General features: G+C 37.7%; 1 protein-coding gene across 11 annotated transcripts in view; it reads left to right on the forward strand.

The window, feature by feature from the left end:
• GNPTAB (N-acetylglucosamine-1-phosphate transferase subunits alpha and beta) overlaps positions 1–22,287 on the forward strand; it is a 45,913-nt gene extending 23,626 nt beyond the window's left edge. For 8 of the 11 annotated variants that reach the window (XM_026083898.1, XM_026083899.1, XM_026083904.1 and 5 more), the window contains 11 exons: positions 1,595–1,718; positions 4,382–4,585; positions 6,062–7,173; positions 8,247–8,446; positions 8,719–8,938; positions 10,017–10,130; positions 11,969–12,054; positions 13,888–13,986; positions 17,452–17,619; positions 18,880–18,970; positions 20,164–22,287. In XM_026083898.1, coding sequence (XP_025939683.1) covers positions 1,595–1,718; positions 4,382–4,585; positions 6,062–7,173; positions 8,247–8,446; positions 8,719–8,938; positions 10,017–10,130; positions 11,969–12,054; positions 13,888–13,986; positions 17,452–17,619; positions 18,880–18,970; positions 20,164–20,241 — 2,496 coding nt within the window. In that variant the 3' untranslated portion in view covers positions 20,242–22,287. The other 3 variants (XM_026083903.1, XM_026083905.1, XM_026083908.1) reach the window with 3 other exon arrangements.
• Positions 22,288–23,357: the final 1,070 nt, after the last annotated feature.

Below are 23,357 nucleotides of genomic sequence, written 5' to 3' on the forward strand. Positions count from 1 at the left end.
CCCTCGGGAATTCCTTTTGCTCTGTGGGAAATGCTCTGTTCGAAAGACAGCAGAAGTAATTCTTCCATGGGAATGCTCAAGTCAGATGACATTCAAACTGGTCTAATATTTAAGTTTGCCATTAACCACCTCTATTCCAGACACCCAGAACACCTTTGCCAACTATGTACGTCATTATTTACTACAGGTGTACTAGTATTTCAACATATCTGTTAGTAACAACTGTGGTTAAACAAAGAAAGCAGGCTGAGGAAACATTAGCAATAACCATGCTGAAAGATTGATTGCCAGCAGAGTTTTCATCTGTGAGCTTAATCTGCAAGAGAACCATGGAGGAAAATGTGCAGATGTGGCATATCTGCACACACATACTTGTTCATATAACAAGGCATGCACTTACCATGACAATCTTGAGATGACTAGTAGGGAAAAAAAATGCAAGGAGGGAAAACAAATTTGCTATGGTCACTCTAGGGGTAAACCATGACTAGATTGGGGGACCTGGGTCTTCTGGTTTAGCGCCCTTTCTGGCAAACTGTATTCCCCTCTGTGCAGATAAAAGTAGTAGGAGTCTTACAGTAACAACACACCTCAGTTTTTTTGTTTTTTTTTTGTTTTTTTGTTTTTTTTTTTTTTTTTTTAATGTTCCTGTTCTGGGCAGGTAGAAAGGACAATCTGAAATGCCAGTGTTCATCTAAACCTTGCTATTTCTAGTATTCTCCCATTGTGTCTCCATCTGCAGAAGTAATAGGAGTTGTACAAAACTAGTTTAAGGCACTGTAAAATTATTACTTTTAGTACTTGAGGACATTTGGAGACTTTAAGTTGATTTAAAAATTTTAAGGAAATAGTCAAATATTTGCCAAATCTTGCAGTTAGTGCGTTTTTATTATTCTTCAATTATTGTTTTCTCACTTATTATAATGAATGAGTTTAGGTGAAATGTTGTTCCTGATAACTCAATCAGTAAGTGTTTCGATTAGAAATATGCTGCTAAAATCCTGAAACAATAAGGTCTAAAGGAAAAAGTGTGTAGTTTTTAATGCCTGCCAAGTTGAAACTACACATGCCCACACACCCGATTTTTATCTCAGTAGTTCTTAGAATTGTTTAAGTCATAGAGGATCAGATGCTTCGGAGATTATGGTCAACATGTGCTTGTTATCTCATGACTGGTTACTAATGAAGAAACATTTGAGTCAGGAGGACAAGTGAATTGCAAAGCTATTTTAGATTTGAAGTTCCTCCTTTTTATCTGATAAAAGATAAAATCTTAATATTCATTTGAATGTGGTTTGCAGAAATGGATCACGGGGATGAGGATTTGGGAAGTCCTACTTTCTATTTCTGGCCATTACTGCCTTGCTGTGTGGCCTTGAAAATTCATTTAACTTCTGAGCCTTAATGTCCTTCTGCCTGAAAAGTATAACATTTACTTCACTAGGTGTTAGAGTTTAAATGCTGTTTGTAAAGCTTTGTGAACATGTAAAGCAGTATGCACAGGGAGGCATTATTTTAAGCCACTGCATTCTAAGAATGAGCTCAGTTCACTTTTATTTGCCAGTCTTTGTCTGAGACTATAATGTTGTTCCAGGTTTACTTGACTTGGCCTGTGCCAAACTGTGCTGAGGGATGTCCTGGCTCATGGATTAAAGATGGTTATTGTGATAAAGCCTGTAATAACTCAGCTTGTGATTGGGATGGAGGTGATTGCATTGGTAAGATGTCAATGTTAAACTTGAAAAACGGGTCAGTTCATTGTTTCTTTTATAAGAATAGTTCTGTGATTCATTGATTGTCCTGTAACTACAAAATTTGCTGCCTTTAAATAATACAAAAAAGTTATTCATATAGATTTTAAAAAGTATTTCCTCTAAGCTGTGAAGCTGTATGACAAGTTGCAGCAAATAGTAATAAACAGGGAAATCTTTCTTTGGGTACCAAGTTTGACTGCAGGAAAGAACAGTTTCTGAACCTCAGAGTCCACATAATAACATTGCACTTCTAGTACAGTAATGATATTGAACTTCTGTCCTGACTTTATTGAACAAAATTATATGCGTCTCAGATAAATAAACAAGTAGGAAAAGAGATACAGATAGAGCAAATAAGACATGTTACTCAAATAACAGTATCTAAGTTTTGGAATTGCATGTAAAGTTCTGTTCTGTGGATGTAATGGTAGCACTTGGCATAGTATTACAGGTTTGATGCCTCCCTTCACTTGCCCTGCATTAATATTGCTTACTAGGTATTATAAATATGAATTCTAAGCTGAAGTCAGACTTTTGTTGTTAAATATCTGGCCAGAGTAGTTGCTGGGAAAATTCTTTGTGAGATTTTATGGTGTTACTTAATTTTCTGAGTTCTGACCCACTTTCCCTTCACAGAGGAGGCTGTCTGTACTTGCTTTACTCATGGCTTACATGTGGAGTTTTTGAAACCATAGCCAAGCCTACTTAAAGTAGATTTTGGGCCATCTCTTTGAGTGTAGTCTGTGTTCCACTATTTTTCTTTTTGATCTATTTCCTTGTCTTAAAACTCCTTAATGCTGCCTGGGTATGAACACACAGAATAACTTTACTTACCAGTTTCCTTGCTACCTCTCTTCCTATCAGGCATTTAGTTTAATATGGATTTTTTTGTGGTGGTTGTTTATGAAGCTAGAGGATCACCCCTAAAATTAGCTCATCTGACTCCCTAAGGCACAAAAATTCCACCTGGTAAATCAAATTTCTCTTGTAAGTTCTATGAAATCACAGCTTTATAGCTTTAGAAAAAGGCCATGTGTCTATTCAAATACTCTAAGCTATGATAATGCATTACACAAATTGGTAATGAAGTCACTGTGAGAAACTGCTTCTTGCTTATAGTAGTTTTTAACTTCAGTTGACCACAGCTGAATGCCTGCCTGGTAGATCCGGTAGCTTTTTAGTATGAATGAATGTCTATACCTTCTTACCCCGTACTTCCCATGGAAGGAAACCCCTGTGTTCAGGGCTAAATCTGTTTATCCCTTCTTTTTATACCTTGAAAAAAAGGAAATTGCTTTAAAGGAAATGTGAAGTGGAAACAAATAAGCTCCCACAAACCAGAAAAGGCCTGCAGTTGGGCATGCTTCGGTTCCTGGAAAGGGTGACTTTTTTTTAGATTCTTATCCATAAATGAACAAAGAGGATTAGAAGATAGAGAGTAAAAATGAATGGACTATGTATTTATAGCAATGCCTGATATGTAAGGATTCTTCAGTCTCAACAAAGTGTCAATTTTTTAACATGATTCTGGCCTGAAAAGCATCTATGTAAAAAACCACTGTTAGTGAGAGGATATTTCCTGTATACACTCAGAACAGTGTAGGTATGAGAAAAATTTTTACTGCTGTTCGAACTTGTGCACACTGAGGATCTGTCATTGCTCTGAAGACTATCTGCATTATGTTTTCTCACCTTTCAGAGTATTCAGTTGCCCTGCCTAATCCTTGCCTTGTTATAATTGGTGATGACTTTGCACACCCCCTGGAGTGAGAAGGGACTGAAGCTACAATTTCGAGGAAAACGAAGGGGAATAGATATAAACGAGAGGAAAATTTTACCCATAGCGTCAGGTACTGATGGCAAGCGAGGTGCTAAGAGCCTAGCACGTCTCCTTAGTAGTCACTTCAAACCTGGATTTACAAAGGCAACCAAAGACTGCACTAGTGGTAAAACGGGCAGTTCTTCCCACTCCTGCCAACCTTGGTTACATGCTTCCATCCCTTCACTTGCATTAGTATCTTGCTTTCAAGAAGAGTGGGCGGAAGAAAGAAGGACGGTTAATTTTTAGCTGGATAGGACTTGCTGCATAGATACTAATACTAGCGCACAGTTGTGGTGTGCAGGGAAGCAAATGCACCCTTTGGCACCAGAGCAGTTTTAGATCAGCCTATGCTGATCGTGAAGTTATGCCTCTAGTTCCTAGATCGAATTTTCAGGACGGTAGGTTAGGAAAAGGAAGAGATACTTCTGGATTGAGGAAATGACACTCCCCTGTAGGGGCTGTACAGTCAAGACTGCAAGCAAGAGCAGAAAGTGAGTTGCCTGCCTGCCCCCCTAAAGTTGAGACAAAACGTGTTGTTAACTTTTGTTGCATTTTTAAGTTCATCCCCAAATTTATACAGTATGCACACTATAGATTTTACACTAGCACACAGAGGGCTCGTTAGCAGTCATTACGTATTAATTTTGTTGTATATAAATAAGATTTAACTGATTCTTTTCAGCCTACCTTAACAATGTGGTTTAAAATGGGACCACAACGTGCCTCTCTTCAGAAATAAGGATTTCAAAGGACTGTTCTTTGCTTTCTTTCTTTTTTTTTTTTTTTTTTTTTCCTGTCACTCTAGGTAACAGTGGAGGCAGTCGCTACGTTGCTGGAGGTGGTGCAGTTGGAGGTATAGGGAATGGACTACCGTGGCAGTTTGGTGCAGGAATAAGTGGCGTTTCTTACTGTAACCAAGGCTGCGCTAATTCCTGGCTAGCAGACAAATTCTGTGATCAGGCCTGCAATGTTCTCTCCTGCGGGTTTGATGCTGGTGACTGTGGGCAAGGTATGTAAAATACATCACCGATAAACTTTCTGTAAGGATTCTCTTGAACTGCCTTACCTTTTCTGGTTTATTATTATTCTCTGATTGTGCTCAGATGCGCTGCAGAGTTGTAGGAGAAGAGCTGGAGAAAAAAAATCAGCAAGACTTCCTATATTTATCAATCCAAACCTAAATGAATATTTTATGCTGCTTTGTTTGCTGAAGCAGTTATTGACCAAGCATGGACAGGGTGCTTGATAATGTACAGAGTAGCAGGCATTGAATTCCTTGCCCCAAGAGGTTTACATTTTAAGTAAGGGAATTGCATTTCAGATATGCAAACAGTCTTTGCCCAGATAAGAACAACTAATTTGATTGGTGATGCTCATAATAGTTAAGAAATGAGAGCTGGAGATACAAGTTCAAGCCTTGCTCTGGACTGCTGACAGAGGCTGCTTTCAGTCACCTGTGAGTTCTGCCAAGTAGTGTTAGCTGAAAATGTCTTTTCCTTGCGTGCCGCTGGCTACAGAGGCTTTCATCCATTAATTGCACTTACCCAATGGACCAGCTGGGTTCAGGATGGACCTTTGAATCTCAATGCATTTAAAAAGTGAAAATCATTAAACACGTTTCTCTGTGATAGAATGCATTGGGAAGTCTTTTAATACTAAAATACATGCTATTTGGAGATGGGAGGATACAGATTTACATGTATAATAGTAGAGAAAGCATGGAAAGTGAGGAGCAAGATGCAAAGTGCAGTGTGGGAGGGCTGCAGGTAGGACAAAGAAATCACGGAAAAATTAGAGCACAGATGTCAGCGAGAAGGTAAAGTTTGAAATGAAAGGCTAGCAGCAGTGACTGAAGTGATTGAGAGTGGGGTCTGGCATAGACAAAGGAACAGATATGGGAGAATTCAGCTTATTTGGAAGAGTAAAAGCTTCCCTGTGTCTGAGCTGAGGAAGAAGTGTGTTACTGACAGCCGTGTTACTGACAGTGAGGTTTTGTTCACGTGAGAGCTGACAGGTAATCTGTCTTCTGCTGTGGTAAGGAGAAGTTTTTCAACCTTAATAATTCTGAAGGTCTCAAATCAAGATGCGTTACTGTAGTGTAGTCCCACTTTTGTGACATGAATCTACTAAAATGTGGCAAAAATTCATACGAGTGTGTTACTTCTGACCTGTACTTAATTTTAGGTAAGAGAAGCATGATAGTGGGCCACATAGTCTCTGCAGACAGAGACTGAAAGTCTGATCAACTATAGTGGCTTTTAGAATTGTCACTGGAATGGCTGGCAGGTTTATAAATGTGAGTATGTTCTAATAATTCATTATTAAAGATAGGTGAGCAAGAATAACTAGAAGTCACCTTAAGCATTTTATAAAGCTGTCTCATGGTGAATCTTGCTGGGCACATGACAGTTTAAAAAAAAAAAAAAAACACTGAAAGAAAAGCATCAGACTTCAAACTGACAGAAATTTGTTTGGTATTTTCCAGATCACTTTGAAGAGATGTACAGGGTGACACTTCAGCTCAATCAGACTTACTATGTTATTCCAAAAGGTGAATGCCTACCCTATTTCAGCTTTAGCGAAATAGCCAAGAAAGGAATTGAGGGTTCCTATAGTGATAATCCAGTTATCCGACATGCTTCAGTAGCTAACAAATGGAAGACTATCCACCTCATAATGCATAGTGGCATGAATGCAACTGTGATCTATTTTAATCTTACGTTTCTAAATAAAAATGATGAAGAGTTTAAAATGCAGGTAGCTATTGAAGCTGATACTAGAGAGGAACCAAAACTGAACACAACCTCCACGCAAAAATCCAATGCTGTTGATAGAACTCCAACTTCAATACCAGAAGCTGAAATGATATTTGAGGATATTCCTGAAGAAAAACGCTTTCCAAGAATCAGGAAACGTCTGAACGGCACGATAGAGAGTCTCCACGAAGAGGTGATAATGCCATCAGTGAATGTGTCTCTCCTGCCTGAAGATGTTCAGCTAGCTCTGCAGAACCTGAATTTAAAACTAGTAAATGGAGATATCACTCAGAAAGGATTTAATCTATCCAAGGCTGCTCTCCTGAGACCTTTTCAGTTCTTAACTACAGTAAAGAGGATTGTAGGCCTGGAAAAGAAGGGTGTGGGTTATAGTTCAGAAGATCAGAAGAACCGTACCAGTACGCATAAGCCTTATAAAGATTTAAACAATGGCAAAATAGAAACAACAATAAAAGCAAATGAAATAGTTTCTTCAAGGCTGACGGGAACAAAGGGAATTGTTGTGACAATGAGCACAAACCAACTTGTTTCTAAAATAAGCCCTAAATCCACACTTCCAGCCCAGAGCATGGGAAATAAAAATGAATCTCAAGAAAAAGTATTGAATGCCCTCATATTAAAGGGAACCCAGAAATCAAAAAATATTGAGACTGTAGAGACTGGAGAAAACACAGAGGGAATGGAAGGAGGAAAAGGACATGTGCAGATGGATACAAATATAAGGGAGGGGTTATTGGGAAGAAAATTACAGTATTATGCTGGAAGTGACCAAGGCTTTTTGCCATGGGAGAAAAAGAAGTATTTTCAAGACCTTCTTGATGTGAGTATCTTAACTTCACTGCTTAAATGGAATAGTTGCATATTTTTTGCATCATTTAATGAAATCCTGTTAATATATTTTTTGTTTGTTTTAATTTGAAATGTGTCTTGCCTTTGTGGCAAATACTGAGATTTTTGAAAACTCTTTTTGAGTTTTCTTATAAAATTTAATTTGATGGTCTGGGCATCTCTTAGCTAGGTGGTGAAAGCTGAATAGCCATTTCTTTTCCCTATCTACTAGATTTTTAGTCAGATTGACTCTTTATTCAGTGTCTGTTGGTATAGTGCCAAAATCCTCAAATGGCAAATACACCATGCCAAATCCTCAAATATCATTCAGATGCATAGCACTGCAACAGAAAGCTTAAATTTTGTTTCAATTTCCTTTATACAAAATTGGATCCACTCTATTACAAAAAACACCTTAAAAATATTCATATGTATAATGGGGAGTATTTGGTGCCTAAAAGCTAGATTGAAAGTCCGTCAACAAAACTGAATATCCAGACCATGTCAAGAAAACATGCAAGAAGCTCCCTCTGCTTCCAGCCAAAGCATTTTGGCAGTTTTGAAAGTCTCTAGAAGAAAAGATAGAGACTGATTCTGTTGGTAACAACTGTTCTTCACTCCTTCAAATAGCAAAGGTGCTACATTTTACAAAGATCACCTCTTTCTATTCATCTGGGATTGGATTTTTGCATGAGGAATCTTTCATATTCGTGGGATTTCAGTTCATCTAATATGGATGAATAATCAGCAAAGAAGGTCAATACTACAAATATATATATGATAACTAAAGTGGCTTTAGTGTGTGCGTGTGTGGTTTCTGAGGAAAAACATTAAGAAAGATTTTTATAGATCAGAGCATAACAGTTTTGAGGGGGAAAAGTTACCTTTTTCTCTTTTTAAAGAGAGAACTAAGGAATTTGAAGAAAAATATTAAAGACATTTCTTAAAAATATTCGACTACTGGAAAGAGCTGGCACCTAGCTGAAATGTCAGTTTGCCTATGTGTTTAATCCTTTTGATCTTTTTGATAATGTAACCTTGATGTATACCTGTCCTGCTGCTTAGGAAGAAGAATCATTACTCAAACAGATGTCCTACTTTACTGATGGTAAACACTTTGGAAGGCAGCTGAAAGATACATTTGCTGATTCCCTTCGATACGTAAATAAGCTTTTAAATGGCAAATTTGGATTTACATCTCGGAAAGTCCCTGCTCATATGCCTCACATGATCGACCGCACTGTTATGCAAGAGCTACAGGATATGTGAGTATGCCTTTGTTTGAAATAATGTAAAACTGTAGGTGATGTAATTCCATCTTTCTGTTATTGCTTTGTTATAGCTATTTCCAATGTGTTGATGGCTACTCATTTAAATTATATTTTGAAAAGGGAAATGAAGAATTTCTCACAGCATAATAGTTGTGCTAAACTTTTGAGGACCTTCTAAAATTTTATATGAGAATTCATTCTTAGGTAAGGAATGTTTTACTTTAACAAACTGAAATACTAAATTAACTTTTTTTTGGTCTCTATAGGTTTCCTGAGGAATTTGACAAAACATCATTTCACAAAGTGCGACACTCAGAGGATATGCAATTTGCTTTTTCGTATTTCTACTATTTAATGAGTGCAGTCCAGCTGCTGAATATTTCCCAAATCTTTGATGAGGTTGATACAGACCAGTCAGGCATATTGTCTGACAGAGAGATTCGCACATTGGCCACAAGAATCCATGAACTACCCTTAAGTTTGCAGGTATTCTTTCTTTAGCAATGATTTTTAGGGTTACTTCAGTTGTAAAATCCTAAATAGTTATCATAAAAGGAATCAAATCCTTATTCTTCCCTGCTTTGGCATCTGTCTATTCTTAAATTTTAACTTGAGAATATGATATTAATATGTTCTGCTTTTTTTGTTTGTTGTATTGAGTCAACAATTAAGTCAAGAGTTTTAGCATCATCAGAAAAACAGGTCATTGGCTTCTGAGTTCAAGAAAGCTGTTAGTTTGCATTTACTAGAAAAGATCCTTACTTTAACATAAACAGTAGTAAAAGCCTCTGACAAGGGTGCGGATCTTCGTGCGTAGTAAAAACAGTGCTTGCCCTGAGGAACCTACGGGCTAGATAAAGAAGTGAGGCAAAGGGTAGAAAGGAAGTAACTGTGCTAGTAAATACTATGACTACATCCAAAGATTCAAATTTATGTTTTTCTGGGAGCTTGATGAGCAAAGAGATGGCTGTTGTAGGACTTAGGCTCTTAAAGAGACAGTTGGTAGAGAAAACTGTGTACTATTTCTACTTTACAGAGAGGAAGCAGGGCACAAACCAGTGAAATAATTTTTTGTTGCACCAAATCATTGGCATAGCTAGAACACAGCTATGCTTTAGTAGTGTGTTCCTGGCCTGTACCTTAATCAGAAAACCATTCTTTCTGTCTTTTCTAATACTCTTTTTTTGTTATAGATTTTAATATTCCATTTCTGGTTTTGGACTTCTTTACTGTCTTGGCATCATCAGTAAAGCTGTGTTCACTTTTAAATAAAAATGGCATTTCCTCTATTTAGATCATGCTTTAGCTGGTCCCAATTCAACTATGCGCTGAGGATTTGCTTCACTTTAAGCATATGGGGAGGCCCGTTGACTTCGGTATTTGTTGAATTGTGGTCTACTGAACTGATAAGTCTGCTTTCATACAGTAATGTGGGAATTCATTTTGTAGATAATGTTTTAAATATATCTGAGCACCCTGAATACAGGAAGAAGTTTATGAAATTTTAGAACTATGTCAGTGAGAAAACAGGATTACTTTTTTTTTCTTTTTACCCTTCTGATAGGATTTGACAGGTCTAGAGCAAATGCTCATAAATTGCTCTAAGACTCTTCCTGCCAACATCACTCGGATTGATGTCATTCCACCAACTCAGGAAGCATATTATGATCCCAATCTGGTAAGAAATGCTGGTCCTAAAAGATGTTTGGTTTCTTTGCTGAGCACGTATTTACTCCACTTGAAAGGGTGTTATGATTTCTAGAAGAAAAGCGTTCACAAAAATTGCTATCTGTGTGCACATGAAATAATAGTGTTTTAAATATAAAACTTATATAAGCTGCTTCCTAATTTTTAAAGCCAATAAAATTTTCTTCAAAACAGGAAAAAGCTGAGCTACCGAATATTGTTATATATGGGATTTAAACAGTCAACCTTTTTAAGAAAACTAATTCACTATTGTGAACCAAAATGACAATGCGCACCATGAGTCTCTTTCCTGATACCTCTCTGACTAGACTTTTCAAAAAGTCTTTACCTGAAATGTATCCCATGTATTTAAAACAAACAACTAGGGGAATGTCTTCAGAGCTATCCTTCCTAATTTGAAGGCTTCTGAGTAACTCCTCCTAACTTCTGAAGATTTAAATCTTAACAGTAGATATTCCAAAAGTATTTAAGGTCTTAATTTGTATTTTGGTGGTTAAATTCTCATTGAAATTAGTGGGCGTTTAGGCACCTAGAATCTTCAGATCTGACACTAATAACTGAAATACCTTTACAATGAGACTTTAATTCCTGAATCAATCTATGCATTTAAAAAAATGTATGCATATACTCTGCTGAATTGAAGACCTGATGTTTTATGGGTTTAAATTAAAGCAAACATAATTCTGCAGAATACAGGTCGTGTACTGTTGGGTGGTAGACAACCATCATTTATTCCCAATGTATACCAACCAAAGTACAGAGATCTACACCATGTGTAGATACAGGTATACAAACAGCTGACTATTGACTTTGTTTTTGTTTTCCATCTTGTCTTCTATACTTACCAGTTTAAGTTACAAGGTTTTAAGAATATTTTTCCTAAAGTCTGAATTCTAGCAAAGTTCTCTATAAAACCATTCTGTCTGCCTGGTTTGAAGAAATGAAAGTGCAGATTTGAGAATTCTGCATATTCTGAGGACATTGCATCCAGTATAGCCTTGCTTTATTTTATGTATCTTGCCTCTTTGGGACTATCTTATTTCAGTCTGCAAAATCCTCAGCGAGTCAGGCCGTATATGCATCTATGAAGTGAAAACTCTGAAGAGTAAAAATAAAGGATGGTTGCCATAAGCATGTTTTACGTCTCTGTGGTTGGAAACAATGTCAAATTACTTCAATCTTTTTGGAGAGGCAGTAGAATATTACTAATCTAAGCAGTAATGCCTAATGTACTAACATTATTCTTTTAAGTCAATTTAAATAGCAACTTAATAGTGTTTTTGTTTAGCACAGAGGCCTAATTTATTTTTGCTTCTGTTGTCTGCAGCAGCTAAATTTCTAGCAATGAGTCTGGTACTGTAGAAATATCCCGTGAGAACAGGGATTTGATTTCCCAGAAGTGTTTTAGCATAGTTCATGATAGACTAATACATATCAGCTGTTCTGTAGAGCTTGCCTGGCCAGGGTTACTGGTTAACATTGAGCAACCTCCATCAGAGGAATGCCAAAGACGGCTGTCAAACCAGCTACAACTTGTGAATTTTGTATGGAGGATGAAATGTGAAGTTGCAATGTTCTTGCCAAAAACATTCAGTATTTTTCTTATAATATGCATAAGATATCTGATGTTATACAGCAGTATTTTTTGTTCTCAACAGGTGATCAAGAAACAATATTGTTTTTCATTCCAGGAGAGCAAAGTGTATGCAGTTCTTTACAGCTACAATATGTTTCCTACAAAGTGCACCTTTACAACAGACTCTATAATCTTTGAGTAAAGTATAATGCAAGAAATATGTTTTCTTCCAGCCTCCAGTGACTAAAAACCTAGTTACTAATTGCAGACCTGTGACTGACAGAATTCGTAAGGCATACAAGGACAAAAACAAATATAGGTAGGTTATGATGCTCCTGTGAAAAGCAATGCTAGCTTTTGTAGAGCAGCAAGAAGACACATGCATGCATACATGACTGATGGTTGTATTGAATGTGTTAAAATAAATCAAGCTAGCATGTATTACTAGAGGAGCTGAAAAGAAAGAAATCAAAGTAAAAATACTGAAAACTGTTTCTGTATGATTTGTTATGCAGAATGATGTTTTGTTTTTATTTTTATAATTTGCTATTTAGTAGACTAAACTGTTGCATGTTGCATTTAGTAGACTAAAGGTTGCATGTACCTTCTTGGGCCAGAGCCTAACTCTGTTGTATAACAGTAAAAGCCAGAGTAGCTTTAGACAGCTTTATAAATTGACTGTGCAAAATAAGGAAGAGCAGTATGAAAAGAGTAGTATAAAAAGGTGGAAGGAGACATTCCTGTATTTAGAAGTTGTGAATCTGTTTCATCCTCCTTTTTTCTACTGAAGCTTAAAAAAGAAAAGAAAGTACTGCAGCCCAAACAGCCTTATAGATTTTCTGCAAGGAGAAGGAGTAACAGGTGGGGAGGGAGGCAGGTAAGGAGGGGGTTTGAATCCCCTTTTGGAAATGGCTGGCCAAACCATGACCTTGAGTTTGCTTGAATAATTGTATTTTGGTGGATCTGTCTGAGGTTAGGGTTCTCTCAGATCTCTGATGTCTGAAACTGGCAACCAGTTGCATCTGACTGAGGCTGCTTGCTGGTGCAGAGCTTGGAACCTTGTCCTCTCTCCATTGCCTCACCAGCAGTGGTGGACAGCAGAAAGAGCTGGGGAGTCTCTGAAGCATTCAGCTGCACCATGAGTGGCTGCACAGGCCAGTAAGGCTGTAGAGTGAAAGAAGGTCACAGATGCTGCTTATGGCAGCATTTGGACGTTATTATATGTTCATTCATGATAGGTCAAGCTGTGCTGTATGCTTTATAAATAACTCCCTTCCCAGGAGAGTTTATGCTAGAACTTAAATGCTGACACAACAAATGAGATTGACAGATATTGGAGGGCAGGGGAGAAGGATTTGGTGTGCTTAGTCATGTATACATTACTGTAAATCAGTTTAAGAGCTATACTGCTCTTTCATTCTGTTCATCTTTAGTATTAAATAATTGTTTAAACTTTGTGAGCTTTATAAAAGCAGTGCATTCTCAGGTGAGGCTTCAAGGAACAGGCTTTGGATTTTCTTTTATCAAGATAAGAAAGGTATCATAGGTGTATGCACAACATGGAAAAATTAAGTGTGGCACCACTTGTAAGGGGGTCCAACTCTTTCAAACTCTTTCAAACTGAAGATATCCTTCAGAGATTGCATGATACTTCTGCATTTCGTATACTTGTTTTGTCTGTAAGTTATTAAGTTGATGCGTGAGGAGGGTTTGTATTTGGAATTTAGATTGTAGTTTTGTGTGTTGTTCTATAACTAATTTTATTTTAAGATATCCTTGCATTGGTGACTGGAAAGTAAGAACACTTTTTTTATATCTGAAGTGTAATTTTAAGTTACAGTTGTAAATTGTAGAAATTGTAAATACTGCAGTAGGGGTATGTCTACTTTGTAGATAAGATTCATTATCACTCTTATGCTGAAACTTAATTTATGTGTGTATTAGAATTCAGTTCTTCAGTTTATGGTAGGCTACTAATAAATGTGGCTCTGTGTGAGAGCATTAGCTGGAAAAAGTAAGTATAGTGATAGAAATCAAATGAGAAATAATAGTGAAAGTTGGATAGTCAGATACCTAAGGAAGAAGGTAAATTAAATATTTATTGAATCTGACTTAGGTTGTGATATTAATGTATAAACATTTTAACAATAAGGTTTGAAATCATGGGAGAAGAGGAAATTGCCTTCAAAATGATCCGCACAAATGTTTCTCATGTAGTTGGTCAGCTAGATGACATACGAAAAAATCCCAGGTATGCTATTTCTTGATTTTTATAAAGTTTTGATGTTGCTTTAATTTTCTGCTTGAACTGTTTCAAATATTTGTGTATTGAAGAAAAAAAAATCATTTGTTGCAGTGTATTCATTTGTTTCATGTTATAGTGCAAGACCAATTTTAACCAAAAATGCTATTAATTTTTTTCTATTTAAGTGAAGTTAAGCGACTGCTAACCCTAGGGGTTATTTAATTAATTTGTTACCTTCTTTATAGCTTTCAAACCTTTGAAAGCTTGCAGAGAAATTTCAGCTATTGTTGAGGTTTTCATTTCTTGCATTCCAGAGGGCATACATTTTATATTGGAGTTTATTTTATTTTACAGGAAAGAGCATTTTGATCTACTTTATATATAAAAATTTAAAATAAAATTTGGAGGTGGATTATTTTGTTACAAAATCAGTTTTTTAAATGCATTATGCTTTCATGCTCTGTTACAACATGGCAAAAGGAATTTAAAAAACTTATAGTAATCTTTTGTGAGAGAGAGATCCATAAATGGAAGTTAGGTGCTGTGTCCCTCTACACTGCAGTGGCAAAAGGTTCAGATACCCAGATCTCAGAGAATACTTAATAGGCTGAGGCTTTCTCAGGACTTTAAAAGGGGTTGCCTGTTTTGCGGAGTAGTTGTATCGTTAGATGAAGATGCCTTTGAGCATGATGTGTAGACTGTTTTCTCAGGAACCTCAGCAGGCAAGATGAGGAGAGTTAGCTGGTCTCTGTCTTGAATGTAGACTTGCTTCATTTTTGTATTAGGCACCCATGTGCTCTTCTAGACTCAGCCTGAGACTCCATCTACATGTCCCTTTGGTTTTGCTCTTCAGGAACAATTGTACTGTATGTTTTAGCCCCAGATTGCTGGCTGATTCAGGACGTGAGGTTGAGTCAATTGCTTGGGGGGGTGCATTCCTATATAGCATACTGTGCGTACTGGTGTCTCTACATTAGCATGCGACTTGGTATCTGTATTGTGCTTTTGAAATGAGTATCTGGACCACCCCCACTTACTGTGCTTTGATTTGCAATGTGAAATAGCCTTGGAGCCTGTAAATTGCATTTCTTTCAGAGGAGGCTCCCAATCTAAGGGACCAGGGCAGGGCGGCTAGTCCAGGGTAAACTCCCCGAATGCTTATAGTGTAGACATCCATCCAGTCCTCGGAATCAGCTGCTTTGCAGTGCATGGTATTACTTGATAGCGTAGACACAGTCTGCTAGTTTTTGAAGAGGAAAAGGTGTATTTTGTTTTTCTCAGATGTGGCAATTCAAGTGATTATTTGTGCCCTGCACATAATTGTCTAGGGTATGGTGTACCCATTATGCCAGATTCTCTTCAGACTGAAGGCAAAGTGTAATGCCCTGTGTAGGCAGATTTGCTTGCTCTGGAGAGTTCTGCTTATTTCTGTCTTTGTGTAGGAAATCTGAACTTTTCTCTGCTCTTTGAAATGGCACAGCATACAATTCAGAATACAGCAGCTGACCAGAACACGTTTCTTTAAAAAGGTTAGCAATTCCAAGGTATATGTCACCAGCTATGATTTCTCCCTTGGGGGAAAAAGTAAGGCTCTTGTATCTCGCAATATAAATAAAGCACATACCTTCCCTGTATGTAGGAAAGGGCATTTTTGCTGTCAGACACCAGCTCAGAGTGGCCAAGGGTGCATAGCTGTTCAGTACACTAGCTGCTGCTTTAGTTGCAACCATTTTCAATACTTTTCAACACCTATTTGTGTGTTCTCTGAAAAATAACGCTGTGCAAGAGGCTTTATTGGGAGCGTGTTTACGTGGTCACAGTGATTTCCATATAAATTCTATCATTATTATTATTATTATTATGGATGATAATTATACAGGCTCATTTCTGAGTGACTCAAGTTGTGTTCCACCCAGTTTATATAGCATTGACAGTAACTTAGTCTCAGGACCAAGTTTTGCCTCGTACAATCTTCTGTAGCTTTTATTTTGGGCTTCTCTGAAGGTTGCAGCATAAGTATTTAAAACATTACAGAATCGCTGAGGTTGGAAGGGACCTCTGGAGATCATCTAGTCCAACCCCCCTGCTCAAGCAGGGTCACCTAGAGCACATTGCACAGGATTGCATCCAGGCAGGTTTTGAATAGCTCCAGAGAAGGAGACTCCACCACCTCTCTGGGCAACCTCTTCCAGTGCTCTGTCACCCTCACAGTGAAAAAGTTTTTCCTCATGTTCAGATGGAATTGTCTGTGTTTCAGTTTGTGCCCGTTGCCTCGCGTCCTGTCGCTGGGCACCACTGAAAAGAGTCTGGTCCCATCCTCTCGACACCCTCCCTTCAGAAACTTGTATACATTGATAAGATCCTCTCTCAGTCTTCTCTTCTCCAGGCTGAAGAGTCCCAGCTCTCTCAGCCTTTCCTCATATGAGAGATGCTCCAGTCCCCTAATCATCTTTGTAGCCCTTTGCTGGACTTGCTCCAGTAGTGCCACATCCCTCTTGTACTGGGGAGCCCAGAACTGGACACGCTACTCCAGATGTGGCCTCACCAGGTCTGAGTAGAGGGGGAGGATCACCTCCCTCCACCTGCTGACAACACTCTTCTGGATGCACCCCAGGATCCCATTGGCCTTCTTGGCCACAAGGGCACATTGCTGCCTCATGGTTAACTTGGTGTCCACCAGCACTCCCAGGTCCTTCTCTGCAGAGATGCTTTCCAGCAGGTCAACCCCCAACCTGTACTGGTGCATGGGGTTATTCCTCCCCAGGTGCAGGACCCTGCACTTGCCTTTGTTGAACTTCATGAGGTTCCTCTCCACACAACTCTCCAGCCTGTCGAGGCCCCTCTGAATGGCAGCACAGCCCTCTGGTGTATCCGCCACTCCTCCCAGTTTTGTGTCATCAGCAAACTGGCTGAGGGTGCACTCTGTCCCTTCATCCAGGTCATTGATGAAGAAGTTGAACAAGACTGGACCCAGTACTGACCCCTGGGGCTAACTACAGGCCTCCAACTAGACTCTGCACCACTGATCACCGCTGCACTGCAGTGCATTAATAATTTACTATGTCTCCCTGCTACAGTGGAACTCGTTTTGTTACTTAAGATACCTCACTCATGTTAACTTATTTAAAACTTAAACAAAAAATGCCACCTTACCCAGATCATAATGCTGGCTGCATGCTCTGCAGTCGGTATCCAGTGGTGGGCGCTGGGAGGATGCAGACTGGCGGCCAGTAGATGGCAGCATTAAATACATAAATAGAAGAGACACAAGTGTGGCTTGTCCTTAGATTCCACAGAGGTTTTGACTCAGAATTAAAATCCAACTAATTTAAAAAATAATGCAAATATAAGGAAACCTGTTACCTATGTCAAACATATCAATCTGTTTGAAAGGATACCACTTGTGTACTTTGTTTGCCAATAGCTTTGCCATATTATTAAATATTCTAACAAAGACTTCTTATTTTCTAGAAAATTTGTTTGCCTGAATGACAATATTGATCACAATCATAAGGATGCGCAGACAGTGAAAGCAGTGCTTAGGGATTTTTATGAATCAATGTTTCCCATACCTTCACAATTTGAACTTCCAAGAGAGTATCGGAATCGTTTCCTTCATATGCACGAGCTCCAGGAATGGTATGTTATGCAAATTCTCTTCAAAAGTCTTCAAGTTATATATAAATATAGACTATATTGGTACAAATCCTATTTCTCCCAGTGTTGTCATAAAGAAGTTAAAGGTGAAGACAACTTAAAAAGATTTGAATGGGCTAAAATTTGAGGTTTGCAAGATCTGTTTTTTTCTGTTGCTCTTAAGGTCATTAAAATTTCATTGATTGGCCCCAACCTATTTCAAAAAAATTCTTTTTAATGAATTCAGTACTTCTTGCCTTATCTTTAAATCAAAAAGAAAATATTTTTGAATGTTTTTTGTACAGAGGCAATATAGATTCTGCTACAGTTCATCACTAAGTGATATTTTTAAGCTCTGAGACAGCAATGTAATCAGCTGGATAATTAGCATGGAAAATGCCTTTTTTCCTTTTACATCTTTAATGTGTGAAATTATTGTGCTTCTACCTTGTGATCACCATATTATAAATAATATTTTAAGTTCAGAAATTGGGGAAGGTGATTTGAGAACACAAGTGAAAGGCTGGCAGGTATAGTGATAAAAATGAGACAAGAAGAGTAGTATGGTAATTTTATTGCTGACCAGCAAATTATGAGAAACAGCTGTTTGTCAAGAAAGGGAAAATATTAGGGGAAGCTTAGAAGGAAATATTGTAGGTGGCAGGAATGGGCATGAACTATAGTGGTACAAGCCATATTGTAGTGGTGGCAGGAGGAATGGGAGATAAATCGACTGGTCTTTAGCAGTTAGCTGTAGAAACTTGTGCTGGAGGGAGGAGGTGTATGCGGGTTGTTGGCTCCCTTTTGAGGACATCTGCCAAGAATTTGTTCTGTTTTAACTTCAGAAGAAAAACTGTATTTTGACTTTCTTGTGGTCAAAGCAGATTTCTACCAGGATAGATTACAGCATGCTGAAATGTTAGTGGAAATTCATTTTTTAGCTTCAGTTGAGTTTTCCAGCTTTATTGTTGCACAGTGTTAAATTGTGGTTTGAGAGCCAATGCAGACATCCTAGCATGGCTCCAGAAGGCTATCAGAGTAGTTTCAAGGTACGTTGAGACTAAAGAAGAGTTTTGAAATGTACGAAACAGTCTATATACTTCAAATAAGCATTTTGCTTTTCATATCAGAAGTTAACTATAGATAAACTATTAAAATCTGTTTTCTTCATTCTATTTCATGGAGACTCTTTAGTTTAAAGTTTATACCTTTGTATGTATAATATATGAAATTGTCTTTCTGTTTCCATCTCTGTTTGTGCAGGAGGGCATATAGAGACAAGCTCAAATTCTGGACCCATTGTGTTCTAGTAACACTTATTGTATTTACAGTCATCTCATTTTTTGCTGAGCAGGTAAAAATTATATCTTCTTACCAAATCTACAACATATAATATTTTGCTGTATCTTTAGGATCGCATAAAATGGAATGTATTTTAATAGGTTTTGAAGAATAGCCATGGGGTTTTTTTCTTCATAAAGGAAGGAAAGATGATATATGACTACCGATTAGGTTGCTTCAATTTCTGAGTTACCAAGTTGAATTTTGTTGAAAACAGGGTCTCATTCTGGGAAGCAGGGGGATGCGAGTGGTGCTACCTTTTCAGTTGCTTTCTAACTGTCAAGTCTATCTTTAGTGTGCTAAATTGGGTGTTCAAAATCACTAATTGCTGTAGAAAATCTTGGTCTATTAACACACATTGGTAAAAGTGTAAAGTAAGTTAACAGGAAGAAAATTCCAGTAATACTGATAGTCTAGTCTTGCTGAGAAATATCTTAAGAAAGATATTTAGGGACCTGATCTAAATCCCATACAAAGTAACTGCAAGGACTGCTTTTGAATTTGATAGATTCTGAATTGGGCTCAAAGAAAATACCTCCAATTTTGCCAGGATAAAATGGTTTTCTTGAACATGATTATCCTACTAAACTTAGAGGCAGTCAATGGAACAAATCATATGGGTAATTCTTTGCAGGTTGGGGCCTTAAGTAACCCTTTCCGTGGTCTGATGAAGAGGGTGTAGTTCTTGAAAGGTTGGCTGTTAAACTTTTTTTTGTTGTTGTTTCACCTATAACTTGTGCATGAATCTTTCCCTTGATTTTCAGCTTCTGTATGTATTGAAAACTCCTTCTGCATTAGTAACTTGGTTTAGGAAGGGGATAGTCAGCAATTCAGTAGGACAGCTAGGTTTGTATATCTTGTTTTAAGATGCCAGCTTTGTGTTGCTGTTTTAGTAACTGAATGTAGCCTGGTATTATATTATTTACCCAAGTTCTTAAATAATCAGAATATAGGCATACTGTATTCTTCACTTTCTGCTCTTACTCTGGTTATTGACAAGTCCAGTGGAAATGTATATGCCTAATTGATGAATTTAAGGAATAGCTCTTTCTTCCTGCGCAGTGGGGAAAAAAAAAAAAGGACAGTATTGACTTTATAAAATCTGTACCATCTATGGTAATTGAGTTTCTAGGAGCAAAGCCAGAACAACTGTGCATCTCTGGCTCAGCAAAGAACTAAATGTAATGTTTTTTTTCTTCTCCTCAGCTAATTGCTCTTAAACGAAAGATTTTTCCAAGGAGAAGGATCCAAAAGGAAGTTGGTCATGAACGAATCAAAGTGTAGAAGAGCTTTATTTTGGAGATCAGTCTACCTCAAGATGTGATAAGCATTTAAAATCTCTCTCTCATAAGTGTCTTTTTTGACATTTAACTAAGTTGATGTGAAGAAAAAAAAATGTATCTGCAGTTATAATATCTGCAGTACTCTTTGACATACAAGCTGCTGGAGCTGTGACAGGAAGTAGAACAAAGAAATTGGAGAAAACCTGTACATTGCTGGTTTTCAATTGATCTTACTTGACAGACATTAGTTTATGGGCATGTTATCCTTTTTTATAAAAAGAGTTACCAAAAGAAATGTAGCTGCATTTATTGCAGTGGGTGTTGCCAACTAGATATAATAATGTTGGAAGGCAAAGTTGTTTGGGATCAGCTAACAGGTCCTTGATCTTGCATTCCAAAACATTTTGCAAATTTCTGTTGTTGCTGCTTTTTTTTCAGCCCTATGGGAAAATTAAGAGAGAATTATGTAACTTGTAATTTAGATAAGGCTATGTTTAATGATGTTGACATTCTTCTAAGCACAGTGGCAATTCATCCCCCTATTGGTAGTGTCTAAATGGAATTTGGGAGAAATGTATCCTAATAAAAAAATACATAGTAACAGAACAATTGATGTTTATTTTAAAAATACTTTGTATCTTATCTGGTGTATTATATTCCGAAGAATACAATGGTGTTATCTCTTGACTTGATTACAAAGAGAGGGTTGGAATCAAATGAGTGATCAAGATATAGTATTTTACAAGCATTATAAATTAAAACAAAACAAAAAAACAAAAGTGCCTCTCCATATGAATGGATAACATACTGTTTTAATGTAGCAATGTATGGGAGCAATGTTTCTCTTCAGAAAAAAATATTTATATTCACATATCGAACTTTGGTGTTTTTAAATTTTGTTGAAACATCATAACAGTAAGTTTTTATGTGGGGGAGGATACTGAATGTTTTCAAGGAGAAATGTTTGGTGGTGTATCTTCAGTTCATTGTATTAGCAGTATTCAAAAAAATGCATTAATTTTTATAATCAGAAGATGTACAAAATGTGTGTATGTATTGTAAAATACTTGGTTTGCTTTGAAATTAACTAAAATGTGATAAAAGCTTTTGTCTGTTCTGTTTCCATTTAAAAAAAAAAAAACACTTGGCCATTAATGTTTGTAAATCCTTATGTAAAAAGTATTTATTTTTCCTTAACTTTCAAAGATAATAATTTGTAATATTTAATGCATGAATGGCTTCAGGCATTGAAGCAATGAACATTCAAGCATTTAAAAATGCAAGCACTTGTAATTTTTTAAGAGTGAGATTGTATTTCATGCTAAGCATTATGTATTATGCTGAAACATGTAGAATATAAAATTACTTCAAATTTTCAGTACTTCAGACTACCAGAAAATGAGACATTTCAACAAATACATGTACAGGTAGAGTCAAGTTTGACTGGGATTTTTTTTAAAGTTATATTTTGCATTCTAGTTAAAATAATTGAAAAAATGGGTTAAAATGTTAGTTCTTTTGCTTAAATTTTATGTGCAAATGAATGCATATGTAGCTCAGATTCATTGCAATTCCTTTTTATGTTTAAGCAAAGAGTTTGAAGGTAGATTCATAGCATTTAGTTCAGCTACAGCAGTAATAGCCAAAAGATGTAGCATAAATTTACTGACAGGCTTCACTTGCAAATCAGTGCTAAAATGTGGGATCACGATACCCCCCCAAAAAAGCAAGCAAACAAAGCATGATAATATACTAACAGTATGAACTTGGCAAGTAAAATTTTTCAAATTGTTGAGGTTAATGAGAACACTGAAAATTAAAATATTGTTAGGAAGATTTTTTTTATATTTTGTATTTGGACTTCGTATATAATGAGTAAAATAAATCATTAGTGAGAAAATTCTGAGAACAGTAGAAAATCCTGAAACATAAAGCATGTAGTTTGCATCTCAAACAATTGCATTGTTTTTACAACAGCCCTCAAAACCTTGTGTATCTGGGATTTTTCTGTACAGTGTGTTATAAAAACAGTGTCGGTAAAAACAGTAAAAATGTGCCTAACCTTACTTAAGCAGCATACTACCGGCATTCTATTTTATTGGGTAATTGCTAGAACATGGCAGTTACCACTTTTACAGCAAAACCAAAACAATGTAAACTGACTATCCTACTTAAAAGCTGTTAGTTTCAAAGAGGGGATAGACTATTGAAACTTTTAAGACGAAGCAAAACTCCAAATAAAGGATCACTTGTTAATTTGGAGTGCAGCTAATGGAGGCAGCGAACAGATGCAGCAGTTTGCGCAGCAGTTTGCGCAGCAGTTTGCGCAGCAGTTTGCGCAGCAGTTTGCGCAGAAGGGCGCAAGAAGGCACCTTCGTTTCCAATCCCAGCAGTGTACGCTTCCTCAGGTATGGTCATGACATGCCGCGGAGCATATTCCCCAGTGGCTGTTGGAGGTGCTGCATTGGCTGTGTCAGAGGCTTGGACCCAGACAGACCCTCTGTCAGCTGATGCAGCTCTGCAGGTCTCAGGCTGCAGGGAGTGCTTGGGGCCTCTCCATGAGGCCTGGGCTGACAGTCAGCTCTCCTGCAGGAGGTGTGCTGCTGTTGACGAGTTGTGTCACCAGGTAAAGGAGTTACGAGAGGAAGTCAGAAGGCTGCGTAGCATCCGAGAGGATGAGCAGGAGATAGACAGGGTATTCTCAGAGACCATACAGCTCCAGGAGTCCCAACCCCCCACAGCAGTGGAGTTGCTGGAGGGCTCTGTGCTGTGTGAAATGGTACATAACACTGTAAAAGAAGGCTGGAAACTGGTCACTTCTTGTAGGAGGAGAAAGGCTCCTACTCCTTCTGAAGACTTGCAATTAAGGAACAGGTTTAGTGCCCTTCAGGATGAGGAGGACCTGGGCATGGCTTCAAGGGAAGCAACTGGGACAACAGACCCTGTGCCTTGCAGGAACACCCAGAAGTGGTGAGTGATTGTTGCGGGTGACTCCCCACTGCAGGGGATGGAGGCACATATCTGCTGCCCTTATCTCTCATCTAGAGAGGTTTATTGCCTGCCAGGGGCTCAAATACCAAATGTCATGGAAAGACTGCCAAGGCTTGTCCATGTGTC

The sequence above is a fragment of the Apteryx rowi genome, unplaced genomic scaffold (genome assembly GCF_003343035.1).
Source record: "Apteryx rowi isolate R43461 unplaced genomic scaffold, aptRow1 scaffold_62, whole genome shotgun sequence".
Lineage (NCBI taxonomy): Eukaryota > Metazoa > Chordata > Aves > Apterygiformes > Apterygidae > Apteryx > Apteryx rowi.